The 13074-nt window shown below is 49.4% G+C and overlaps 1 protein-coding gene across 1 annotated transcript; it reads left to right on the top strand.

The window, feature by feature from the left end:
• Positions 1 to 3704: 3704 nt before the first annotated feature.
• Positions 3705 to 11727, top strand: LOC121152397 (small vasohibin binding protein). The gene is made up of 3 exons (XM_040974464.1): positions 3705 to 3818; positions 4321 to 4471; positions 11305 to 11727. The coding sequence occupies exons 2-3, from the start codon at positions 4358 to 4360 to the stop codon at positions 11389 to 11391; spliced, it is 201 nt and encodes a 66-aa protein (XP_040830398.1). The 5' UTR covers positions 3705 to 3818; positions 4321 to 4357; the 3' UTR covers positions 11392 to 11727.
• Positions 11728 to 13074: the final 1347 nt, after the last annotated feature.

The raw sequence follows: 13074 nt of genomic DNA, 5'->3' as shown, positions 1-13074 counted from the left end.
GCATGCTGTGGGACAAAGAAGCAACAGCGACATGGGCAAATGTGCTGCGTGACAAAATGCAATGAGTTTCCCTGGGAAAGACACTGAAGTGCCTAAGCTGCAAGTTTTCTTCTCACTGGGAAGGAGGTCCCACAAACTCACCAGTCAGACTTTGACATTTAGCAGAAATCACCCCCAAAATTATTTCAGTGCACTTGTCACCCCAAGAAAAACAACAACGACGGGTGTTGTGGTGCAGTGGGTCAAGCTGCTGCTTGAGACGCTCATTCCCCTTTCTGAGGTACTGGGTTTAGTCCCAGCTGCTGTACTTCCCTTCCAGCTTCCTGCTATGTACCTGGGTTGATGGCCTGCATGTTTGGATCCTTGCTGGCCCAGCCCCAACTGTTGTGACCATTAGGGCAGTGAACCAGCACTCTCTCTCTCACACACACACACAAATTAATAAGCCTTAGGGGAAAAAATTGTTGACAAAAAGAAAATTTAATCTTTTGTGTGGATGATAGGATTAAAAAACTTTTATCTGTTACTATGAATTTGATAGATCAATGGCAACAAAAAATTTTTCTGCTAAAAATGGCAGCGATGGGTCCAGCGTATTCCATATGGGCCCAGGTTCATGTTCCAGTGGCCTCAATTCCCACCTTGCCCCTTCCTGTGGCCTGGGAAAGCAGTAGAGGATGGTCCAAAGCCTTGGGACCCTGCACCCATTAGGGAGACCCGGAAGAGGCTCCTGGCTCTTGGTTTTGGGTTGGCTCAGCTTTGGCCGTTGCAGCCAGTTGGGGAGTGAACCAGAAGATGGAAGATCTTTCTTTCTGTAAATCTTTCCAATAAAATAAATAAGTAAATAATAAAATATACCCACTTCATTTGAAAAAATGGGAGCAATAAAAATGTTTTTTTGTGCCCGGCTTGGTGGTCTGGTGGCTAAAGCCCTCTCGCCTCCAGCACACCAGGATTCCATATGGGCGCTGGTTTTATGCTTAGATTTTTAAATTTCCCTTTGAAGGAGGCTAATAATCCTTTAGTCATTAGTCACAGGTCAACCTATAAATATTAAACTGTTTTCGGCTTAAGAGAGAGCCAGAGGGTTTGACTTCCAGTTACACCAGCATGCTTCATTGAACACTAACATTTGCCTCTGTTCCGTGACATTCTTGCAATGAAAACAGAAACGTGTAGGAGGGCAAAGAGAACGGGACAGGAAATAGCTGTAAAGTTAGCCGTCCCTTCATTGTTGAAGGAAGAGAGGCAGACAGGTGGATGCCTGATGGCTTAGTAACCGATCTAGTGGGAACAGGCTCTAACCAGATGTCTGCAAGATGGGGGCCGACAGCTGGAAGGAAGCTGACGCTCAGCTGGACCTCAAGGGGTTATGGTGAGAGTTATGATAAACTAAAACCTGCAAACTCCTAAGAACAGCGCATGGTGTCCAAGAAATGGTAACTAACTTTGTTCTCAGAGGAGAGGGGCCAGCAGGACTGCCAGGGGCCGAGATATGTAACAATCCAGAGAGCAGTAGGTCAGTGACAAAATGAAATCCATAAATAACAGAGGTTTCTGAATCCACAACCCAGAGGGGGCTTCCCAGGAGAGAAGCTAAGATTTTGGAGGCAGAAATGAGAACATTCAACAGAGGAACTAAAGAATACATCCAGTTCAGTACAATCTCTTGTGAAATAGAATAAACAAAAGCTAACAGGAGAGGAAAGATTAGAAAATACAGGGCACAAGAATATTTCTCCCAGGTGACGACAGTGTTTTCTGATAAAGGGACTGGCTGAGAGCTTAGTGAAACCAACAAAATACGTTGACAGGCAAAGCTGAGCCTCCTCAGCGGCTCAGACGGAGCAGTGGACAGCATACCCAGGTGGACATGGAGGACATGGCAGTCCATCGGAACCTGCAGAGGACACCTGGCACCACAACAGAGGACAGAACTGATCAGCCAACTCACCCCAGCCATGTGTTGGCAGTGAAAATCTGGGCAAACAGAGACTCTATGGCGAACTACATCAAACAATGGGCTCTGGAGAGATTTCATTGTGCCTGGAATGGTGAGACTGGCAGCGATTCAGACCTGTTGAACTTTCAAAACCACTTCAGCAGTATCCTTGGAGCATGCCCCACATCGGAGACCTGGGACAGGTGGGAGGCTGGGTGGGGCTTCTCCCTTTATCTCCCCCTTATCGCAGATACAGAAAAAAAATAAAAATAATGTGGAAACAATGGGCTTACCTACTTTCCTGTAGGCCTTGGCCCTTTGTGCCCTAATCAACTAGGCAATGATTTAAAAAAAAAAAAAAGTTGACAGGACACATGATTACAAAAGTCCAGAATATCAAGAATAAAGGGGAAACATTCCAGAAGCTTCCAGAAACAAATGAACAAGCACAAGAGTCTAGTCACATGTGGAGTTAGATGACCATGGGCCGATCCATACCTTTAAAGTTCTGAAGGAAGAAGGAGCTCCCACTTGGAAATCCGCCTGTCAAGTGGGAGAGTAAACAAGTGCGTTTTCCGAATAAGCAGAAACTCAAAACTTTACTTCCCATGAAGCTCTTCCGAGGAATCACTGGAGAAGGTTCCGATCCAATGTGGGAGAATAAACCAAGATCGAAACAAGATCCTAGGAGCAGGGGTTTGGCACAGGAAAGACAAGAGAGGATTCCCAGAGGGGTGTTAGGGGAATTCCTGGGGCAACAGCAGAGTCTGGGCTCTGGGGGTGGGGGGACAAGATCAAAAGCTCAATGCTAACTCACCTTTTGGGGTGATTACACCGAGAGATGTCTCGGTCCTGGTGGAGCCTTTCTGGAGATGCTGGCCTGTTGACACTCTAAGCATAATATCTCTCAGACACACACACAAACATAATGATTTTTTATTACTAATAACTCAATTAGTATTTTTATATAAAGTTTCTAAAACTAGGGCCCAGTGTGTTGGCTCCGTGGCTAAATCCTCACTTTGCATGCACAAGGATCCCAGATGGACACCAGTTCTTATGCAGTTGTTCCACTTCCCATCCAGCTCCCTGCTTGTGGCCTGGAAAGCATTAAAGGATGGTCCAAGGTCTTATGATTCTGCACCTGTGTGGGGGACGGGGAGAAAGCTCCTGGCTCCTGGCCTGACTGGAAAGACACATTTACACACAGAAGGTGATATAAAGAGAAAGATCTTCCGTCCATCTGGGGAGTGAATCAGCGGACAGAAGATCTTTCTCTCTGTCTCTCCTCCTCTCTGTATATCTGACTTTCCAATAAAAATGAATAAATCTTTTTAAATGAACAAATAAATAAATGTGAACTCTTCAGCCAATAAACCCAAGATACGTTGTTCTCATTAGGAACGCTTTCCTGTCCATTCGTGCTAGTTTAGCTGAAAAGCTGTTTAATCTAAATCCCGTCGATTCTGGGTGGAACCTCAACGTATTTCCACGTTCCTGCGGGAAAACAGGCCCGCCCCCGACCGCCCGGCCCCGCCCCCGACTGCCCGGCCCCGCCCCTGACCGCCCGCCCCCGCCCCCGCCCCCGACCGCCCCGGCCCCGCCCCGGCCCAGGCCCCGACCCACGGCCAACTAGGCCCCGCCTCCGTCCGCCCGGCCCCGCCCCCACCGGGCGGTGCGGGCTCCTCTTTGCGCACGCGCAGTGGCTCCTGAGGGCGGGCCGCGTGGCGCCTGGAGCGCGCGCGCGGCTCCTCCCCGTGGCGCGCGGCCCCGCCCCGGCCCTGCCCAGCCGGAGGGGCGGTGGGCTCGGCCTCCAGGACCCGCAGCCGGGGAACAACGAGGCACCGTCCCGCGTGGGGTCTCGCCGCGAGCCCGGGTAGGAGCCGGCACCCACCGGGCTCATTAGCCGCCATGTGGCCCCAGGGGAGCGGGGCGGACGGGAGAGGATGGGTCCCCTGGGGGCCGGCCGGCCGAGGCGGGCGCTGGAAGCGGGCGGGGGGCCGTGGGGCCCTGGCTGGAGGGCCGGGTGGCCGGAGCGGGGATGCGGTCCGGTCTCCCCCGCGCCGGCCGGGGGCGGAGGATGGGAAGCCCTGGCCCGGAGGCCGGAAACGGCTCACTCCAGGCCTCAGTGTCCGAATTGTAACCGGCCCTCAGGGGGCGCGGCGCGCTCCGGTGTGTGGAACGCCTGCCCGTGGGGGTCCCGTGGGGTGACCCCCACACACAGCCCGCTGGGGACTGCTGTCCGGTGTCCTGCAGCCCGCCAGCCGAGGCCCGGAGAGGGGAGGGCACTTGCTGAGCCCTTGGTCCTTCGCCTGACCTGTCAAAGGAAGGGGCCGAGAGATAGTCCCTTTGTATAACGGCCTGCCTCCCGTCTATAGCATCCAGGGCAGGGCTGCCTGATACAGACGCCAAGCCATGGACCCACCCGCGCGTAAAGAAAAATCCAAAGTTAAAGAGCCCGTGAGCAGAGTGGAGAAGGCTAAGCAGAAATCAGCGCAGCAGGAGCTGAAGCAGCGGCAGAGAGCAGAGGTGAGCGAGGGGCGGGCTGCTGGGGGGTTGCGATGGGAGGCCGGTAGTGGTGCTCAACCAGGTGGAGCCAGGGGTACGTGGGTAGAGGTGGGTGCCCGAACCCCACCAATCACAGGCCCGCGGAGGGCTCATGGCCCAGATCTTTAGTGGTTGGAAGTGAGGGGATGGGAGGGGAAGGGTCAGAGCCTCTCGCCCCACCCCAGCACAGGTACAGAAAGTGGCTTCTGAAAACCAGCTAAAGGCCCAAGCTTTAAAACCACCAGCTTACGCTATTCCTTTGTTCTCTCAGCACTTAAAATCAAAGAATCCAAAGCTGTGAACTGCTGATACTGCTGATGTTGAACCCTATCCAGACCTATGTTTTCTTACTTTTTGAAACAGATTTCTTTTTTCACTTGAAAGAGTTATAGGGAGGGGGGAAGGGATAGATCTTCCACCTGTTGGTTCAGTTCCTGAATGGCTACAATGATCGATCCAAAATCGGGAGCTTCTTTTGGGTCTCCCACATGAATGCAAGGACCCAAGAACTGGAGCCATCTTCCTCTGCATTCCCAGGTCATAAGCAGGGAACCGGATCAGAAGTGGAGCAGCCAGGACTAGAACCAGTGCCATATGGGATGCCAGTGCTGCAAGCAGAGGTTTAGCTTGCTAGGCTAACACGTTGGCCCCAAGTGTTTTATTTTTGTGTCTAAGTATTGGGGCAGGGGGTAGCTTGCTGGTCTTATTCTTTTTATTTTGAAGTTGTTTTTTTTAAGGGGGAAATTTGTAAAAAAAAAAAAAAAAAAATAGTTTATTTGAAAGGCAGAGAAAATTGGTGATTACCCATTTGCTGGTCTCTACTCCTTAAATGCTCGCAACAGCAAAGCTGGACCAGGCTGCAGCAGGAGCCCGAAATTCTGTGTGGGCAGGAGAGAGTCAAGTCCCTGCCGCCTCCTGGGGTGAGTCAGCGGGAACTGAAATGGCCCACCACGCCAGGCCTGAGCACCGGGCCCGGGCATCCTAACTGCTGCCCCAGACGGCCACCAGGAGTTTGAATGTAGAAAAAAAAATAAGCTACTGTTAGAGACGCCTGAGTACGCAGTCCCCTGGGTAGGTAGTGGTGAGCATTTTGAAAATGTTTATTTTCATTTACTTGAAAGGCGTATTTATAGAAAGATTTTCTGCCTATTGGCTTATTTCCCTCGGTGGCCACAAAAGCCAGAGCTGGAACAAGCCAAAGCCAGGAGCCAGGAGTTTCATCTGAGTCTCCCACCTGGTGGCAAGGGCCCAAGCCCTCGGGCCATCCCCTGCTGCTCTTCTGGGCACATTAGCAGGGAGCTGGGTTGGAAGTGGAGCAGCTGGGACTCAAACCTGTGCCTGTATGGGACGCTGACACTGCATCCAGCCCCAGTGAGAAGCAGTTGGTCATATTTGCCTAGTCTTTTTAAAATAGGAAAATTAAAATACATTTAATTTGAAGTCCTTCTGACCATTTCCTGTCTTATATCTTTTTTTTTAAAGATTTATTTTTATTATTATTATTATTTTTTTTATTGAAAGGAGGATATACAGAGAGGAGAGACAGAGAGGAAGATCTTTCCTCCGATGATTCACTCCCCAAGTGAGCGCAACGGCCGATGCTATGCCGATCCGAAGCCAGGAGCCTCTTCCGGGTCTCCCATGCGGGTGCAGGGTCCCAAAGCTTTGGGCCGTCCTCCACTGCTTTCCCAGGCCACAGGCAGGGAGCTGGAAGGGAAGCGGGGCTGTCGGGATTAGAACCGGCGCCCATATGGGATTCTGGGTGTGCAAGGCGAAGACCTTAACCACTGCGCCACCGCGCCGGGCCCTTATATCCTTTTTTATATGGAGGACCCTATGAGCTGCAACTGTCTTTTCTACATTTATATATATTTAATATTTATTTGAAAGTCAAAGTCACACAGAGAGGAAGAGAGGCCTTCCATCCACTGGTTCGCTCCCCAAATAGCTGCAGTAGCTGGAGCTGAGCCCATTCGAAGCCAGGAGTTTTCTCCATCTCTCCCACATGAAAGGACTTGAGCTGCCCTCTGCTGCTGCTTTCGCAGGCTCATTGGCAGGGAGCTGGATCAGAAGCAGAGCAGCTTGAACTGGTATCCATATTGGATGCCAGCATCTCAGTGAATGGCTTAAGACACTATACCACAACACTGGCTCCAATGAGCTGCCACTATTTTTATATGTTTACATTCAAATACATTAAAAGATGTCATGGAATGAAATATAATACTCCTTTGTGTGAAATTCCATACATTTTATTACATCCTGGGTTTTTTTTTTTTTAAGATTTATTTTTATTATTTTTTTTTATTGGAAAGGCAGATATACAGAGAGGAGAGACAGAGAGGAAGATCTTCCCTCCGATGATTCACTCCCCAAGTGAGCGCAACGGCCGATGCTATGCCGATCCGAAGCCAGGATACTTCTTCTGGGTCTCCCACGCGGGTGCAGGGTCTCGAAGCTTTGGGCCATCCTTGACTGCTTTCCCAGGCCACAGGCAGGGAGCTAGAAGGGAAGCAGGGCTGCCGGGATAGAACCGGCGCCCATATGGGATCCCGGGTGTGCAAGGCGAGGACCTTAACCACTGCGCCACCGCGCCGGGCCCTACATCCTGTTTTTTAGAGCTCACATTAATATAAATATCTACTTGATTCTTGTCACTGTTAATGAGGATCTGTTTTCCAGGTTCACTTTCTTCCTCCAGGCACGCATATGAACTATTTCGAGATTTTTTGCTATTACAAACACTGTTCATAAGGAAAATCCACCCCATGGTGGATTCTTCCATCTTGTTGCATTACCACAGGTGAAATTCAGTTGAGATTTTTCCTTGTAAGCATCTACAAAGCATAGAGTCCAGCATCTTATTGTGCGGATAAGTTCAACAGTTTCATGGGGAGACAGTCTCTGGTCTGAAGGTACAGCCGAAAGAGTATCATCCCAATCAATTGAAAGCCCCGACATTACATCAGTAACAATTTATAACGTAATGGAATTAGTTGACATGGTATTGTGTAACCAGCATGTTCAAAGAGAGAGAGAGAGAAAACAACAACAACAAAAAGAGTACAAGTTCTGAACCACATCCTATGACCTCTACATTGACACTTCAATTATTAGTTTATATACAACCAGGTTCTATAGACCTTAAAATGGCTATAGATTACTATTCAGCTGTCTCATGTCTATTTTAATTTTAGTATTTAGCAGTTCATAGTGTTGAAGCATGATTTTGCAGAACCTGGCTGTTTTTCGGGTAGTCTAGCTCTATAACTATAACAAGACATATGTCAGCACCTTAGGTGAACAGTTTTAGGAGGGGTGTGCAGAGAAATCCTCAATACCCTAGTGAGGAGCAACCAATCTTCGTGTCCCACCCAGTGAGTTATAAGTGCATCCCCACTGCCCATTTCCTGTTTCTAAGCTTTCCTTGCTGTTCTCCATCTATTCTAGGTTTTTTGTTTGTTTATTTGTTGGTTTGTTTTGAGGGGTTTCTGGAGCGATCCTGATGGTCATTATGAGAGAGGGTGGGGACCCAAAGTCAGCACCAGGCAAGAACCAGAGAAAGCTCCTCTCCCTAGTCCCGAAGGAAGTTTACTGTTTTGTTTCTGCAGGAAAAGCCTTTGAATGTGTTCTTGGGCACCTGTGCTGGAATTCCTGTCGGGAGTCACTAGGTCTGTTTTCAGTTTTGCTAGATCTTGCCAGCTTTCTTACAAAGGGATGGTGCAAGTTGGTTCCTCCACTGGCAGTACGAGGATCTCACACCCCGCTTCTTTGCTAATGTTGGCAGTGTCAGACTTCTAATTTCAGTTCACCCGATCCGTTCATGAAACAACTGTGCTGTGACCATTTGCCAGGCACTGTCCTGGGAGCTGGAGGCGTGCGCTGGTGAAGCCAGGAAGAGGTCAGGCATTGGTGGAGCTGGTTCACGGTTCCTTGCTGTGCTGTCGTGTGGGTTTGGCGCTCCGGCTGCATTTGGCTCTCCTCTCGGCATGTGCGCACGCACAAGCACGTGCAGTCCACACACCCGGCCTTTGAGCAGGTGTCCTCACCCGCACTTTCACTTAGTACATCCTTCTGGAATAAGGCCCGGATACAGGTAGTCTAGAAGCCTAGAGAGGGGAGATTGCCCTTGCTCTAGGGTGAAGTGATGTGATTAGAGACCCCCAGTTAAGGGAGGGAGGCCTGTGCCTTCCGATCCTCTGCTCTGTGCTCGGCCCTACCGTCCCCTCGCTGGGTGCTTAGCTGCCTGCTGCCTAGAATGCAGTCTCCAAAAACAGGAATGTGGCAAGACCCCTAGAGTGGACGGGGCGGAGGCGCAGCTTGCATTCAGTTCTGCAAAGACGCCGCTGCAGAAAGGCAGCCTTGAGGAGGGCGCAGGTGGCCGTGGAGGTGACACTGACACTAACCTGGCCCTTTGCAAATGCGCCACCTGTCTTCCCACCTCGCCCAACACTGGGGATCGTTTTGTTTCTTCTATTCCCTTGCATTTGGTCTCCTCGTTTCTGCCATCCTGCCTTCCTGAGGAGGTGTCCACAGAGCCTGTAACAGCCCTCTGTCCCAGGCGCTGTTGTCGTGCAGAAGGCACAACTATGCATTCAACAGCAGTCGAATAAATGAGGCAGAGGTTGTTAAAAACATACACGAGGAGTCTTCAGAAAGTTCTTGAAAAATGCAGAATGTGAAAAATGACACAGGGATTTCACAAATGTTTTACACCAAAATAAACATCTTTTAATTTCACTCTTCCATGAACTTTTCAATCCCCATTGATATATGTTAAAAATAAGCAGCATATGTTCATATAAATATATATCTCTGTGTGATGAATGTGCAACTTAGAGAAGAAGTAGAAAACCAATATTCTGGGCCCGGTGTGATAGCCTAGCAGCTAAAGTCCTCGCCTTGAAAGCGCCGGGATCCCATAAGGGTGCCAGTTCTAATCCTGGCAGCTCCACTTCCCATCCAGCTCCCTGCTTGTGGCCTGGGAAAGCAGTTGAGGACAGCCCAAAGACTTAGGTTTCTGCACCTACGTGGGAGACCTGGAGGAAGCTCCTGGCTCCTGGCTTCAGATTGGCTCAGCACCAGCTGTTGCGGTCAGTTGGGGAGTGAATCACTGGATGAAAGATCTTCCTTTCTGTCTTTCTTCCTCTCTGTATATCTGACTGTCCAGTAAAAATAAATCTAAAAAAAAAAAAAAAAAAAAAAAACCAGAAAAGCAATACTCATGAATTCACTGTCTAGCTAAACAACTGGAACACGCTCTGTAACTTGGACTCTGTAGCCCCATTCTGGGCGCAAGCCAGCCCCTCCGTGTAGCAGTGCCCACTTTTCCTCATGTCACAACAGCCATTCCTTCACTGTTCTCTGTTAGTTTAGTGCCTTGGTACATGTGTCCTCAAATAACATTTTGTAGTGTGGCCGTACATTACCCGGTTAGCCTCTTCTGAACACTTATGTTATAGAACTGTGTTTTGAGACTGGCTCTCTTCACTCAGAATTTTATAACCCTTCAAATTTTATTTCTATGGTGATAATATATTCATAACATACAATGTGCCAATTTTACCATTGGCAGCATCTTTTTTGAGGCTCTTTTTTGGGGGTGTTTATGACTGTTTTTATCAGTGAATTTCTGTTTTCCCTATAGAATCATTCAAGCTTTCCAGCCACTTGATCACCTTATTTTTCCTAGGAATTTGCGTCATTGAAGTTTTTGAATGCCTTGGCCGAAAGTTGAGCAGGTCTTGTTCTGGTCTCCTACCATGGCAATGGTTGTTATGTCTTCTTCCTGCGTCTTAGTAATGCTTGTCTGTACCAACTGCCCTTCTCAGGACTGTCGTAACAGATACCTCCTGTGCGTCCTGCAGTCTCTCCTCTGCACTCAATTGCTCACACAGCTGCACAGCGAGGATCAAGGTGCTTTTTTGCACAGTTGCCTTCGTTGGTTGTCCAATAAATGCCAGAGTCCTTGGCACAGCATCGGAGGCCCCAGTGCAGTTCTCTTACTTTCTTCAGCTCCCCAGTCTCCCTGCCATCATATCTTTCTTATAGTAAACTGGCAGTTTCCAGAACTGGTCTTATACTTTTCTATTATATTTATGTACATATAATCCCCTCCCCTCATCACCTATCATGTGCCATACCCAGTCCCTGCCTGTTCAAATCCTCCTGGTGCCTTACATACTCAGTCAGGGTACCTGCCTCACTGATTGTCAGGAGCCGTGTACTGTAGCCACACTGAAGCCATTTTGAATATAGAACTATGGGCCAGTGGAAAATTCCTGGCTGGCTAGATGCTTGGGAAAGAAGTTATGAAACTAATCACACGCTTAGTTTCAATTGTTTGTAGCAAGTGTTTTAGAATGTGATTTATGCTGTACCTGCCGACATCTTGTTATTGATTACCTATGCTAATTGTTAATATGCTGGTTACTATTGTGGATATGGTAGCTGCTCAAGAACAATTGGTTTGGAGACCATGGCTTGTGTCCCAGTTTCTCCTTTCCTCCCTGAGCCTTAGTTACTGAAGAGTATAAAAACCCTCAATTAAAATCAATAAATGGACAGCTTGATCAGACATCCTGTCTTGCTGTCCATTGTCCGTGTCTCTTGTCCCCTAATCTCTCCTAGGTGGTTGCGACCCCCGTTGACTGTCCTGCTGGATGAGACAACTGATGCCTTCCGGATCGCCCAGTTGGGGTTACTACCTGCCTCTCACGGCCCCCTTCTGCCCGCATCACCCTTGCTGGCATGGTGTGTCTGAAGACGTGGGGAGCAGCTGCTCTGTTGCTCACAGATGTGCTTCTCCCTTTCAGATCTATGCCCTCAACAGAGTCATGACCGAACTGGAGCAGCAGCAGTTCGATGAGTTCTGCAAACAGATGCAGCCTCCTGGAGAGTGAGTGGGCTCCACACTGAAGGGAGCTGGAGCCTGGCGGGGGCGCTGCGTGTGAGCCCATCCCCTTGGAGCTGGCCTGCCCTTGGAGCCTTACAGAACTACACCGGAACACCCCCATGGAGAAACCTGTCTTATTGCCTGTGTGTAGCTTCCACGGCACTGGTTCCTCCCAGCTCAGCGGCCCAGTGTTGGCCGAAGAGACTTGTTTTCATCTTCTAAGATGATAGATTCCTTTTTTAAAGAAAAGAAAAAAAAATCCCTTTTTCTATTGTTTAAGAAAAATCAGTGTTTCTTGTGTGTGCATCTTCTCCAAAAATGCCAATAAAATGTTACTGGTTTAGCTGCGCCTCCTTTGCCTGGGAAAGTGAAGCAAGAATGTCACAGGTAAGGAAGGCAGAGCTGGGCTGCAGCCGCCCACCCCCACCCACCCCCGCCCCCCAGGAGTCAGGGGAGGGAAGATAAAGAACAGGCCCACTTGCATTTGCTCGCTCTTCCCACAAGAGCAGTGTTTGCTCTGACTCCAGGCCAGCCGCTGCTTAGGGGCGCTAGCCTGAGGCTCTGGTTTCTGGGCTGTGCTGGAGGAGCTAAGGACTGGCAGGCTAGACCCTTGCATTGTTGGCCTGGAAGCAGCTGTGATAGGATTGTTCTGGACCCCAGAAAGCAGTCTCTCCCCATCCTACTGCTATTTTGAAGTATAACATGTAAGGTAGTGCTTCGGCAAAGGGAATTGTTTCCAGGGTGTTTCATTTGCAGATACTCCCTGGGAGTGCGGGGTGCAAGGATTCCAAGGACCTGAGTGAAGAGGCTGTTGTGGCACTGTGGGTGAAGCCACTGCCTGCCACCAGCAGCCCATTTGGGCGCAGGCTTGTATCCTGGATGCTCCACTTTGATCCAGCTGCCTTTTAGTGCACCTAGGAAAGCAGCGAAGGCCCCACTGCTCAGGTTCTTGACATCCACATCCACATGGGAGAAGCTTCCGGCTCATGGCTTTGGCTGTTCAGCTCCTGGCCCAGCTGGCGTGACCACCTGGGGGAGTGAGCCAGCAAATGGAAGATCTCTGCAGCAGCTCGTGCTGGGTAAACAGCTAAACACTGCCATCTTGTAATCTTACTGTCACTTGGAAATGCCCCGTTTTCCCTTGCAGTGCTGGGAATGTATCAATTGACCACATATCTGTCTCACTGCCGGTTCCTATCCTGGCTGCCCCACTTTCAATCCAGTTCCCCTGCTAATGTCAAGGACACAGAGTCTCACTTTTCCCACTTAAGTAAGGGTGCTGTTTTCCTACTCTCAGGATCATTATAAAATCTTAAAAATCCCAGTTGACTTCCAGATTGTTTACAGGAAAATCATCAAATTTCAAATAATCAAGCAGTAATGCAGGTGGGGACCACCTGCCCTAACACAGCCCAGCCTTGGGGATCTTGTGTGGGATGGAAGATGGTCCTCTGTCCTTTTCTCTGTAACTGCCTTTCAAACAAAAATACTTTTTTTTTTTTTTTTGAGTTGTAACAAGATGCTTGAACTATGACGGGAATGGGCCATCTTTTTAATTCATCCATTCATGTTACTCATTTGAAAGAGAGAAGTTTCCTCTGCTAGTTTGCTCCCCAACAGCCAGGGTAGACCGGGCCCCAGGCAGGGCCAGGGAAACTCGGATGCCTACACCATCACCTGCCGTCTGCAC

This window comes from Ochotona curzoniae, unplaced genomic scaffold (assembly GCF_017591425.1).
Source record: "Ochotona curzoniae isolate NIBS_2020 unplaced genomic scaffold, NIBS_Ocur_1.0 contig_2404, whole genome shotgun sequence".
Classification (NCBI taxonomy): Eukaryota; Metazoa; Chordata; class Mammalia; order Lagomorpha; family Ochotonidae; genus Ochotona; species Ochotona curzoniae.
This window is presented reverse-complemented; position numbering and strand designations above follow the sequence as displayed.

Bases quoted from the DNA above. Each gene is read 5' to 3' on its own strand.
- LOC121152397 (XM_040974464.1), top strand. From the start codon at position 4,358: ATGGACCCACCCGCGCGTAAAGAAAAATCCAAAGTTAAAGAGCCCGTG. The intron at 4,472-11,304 runs GTGAGCGAGGGG...TCTCCCTTTCAG, and splicing joins AGCAGCGGCAGAGAGCAGAG to ATCTATGCCCTCAACAGAGT.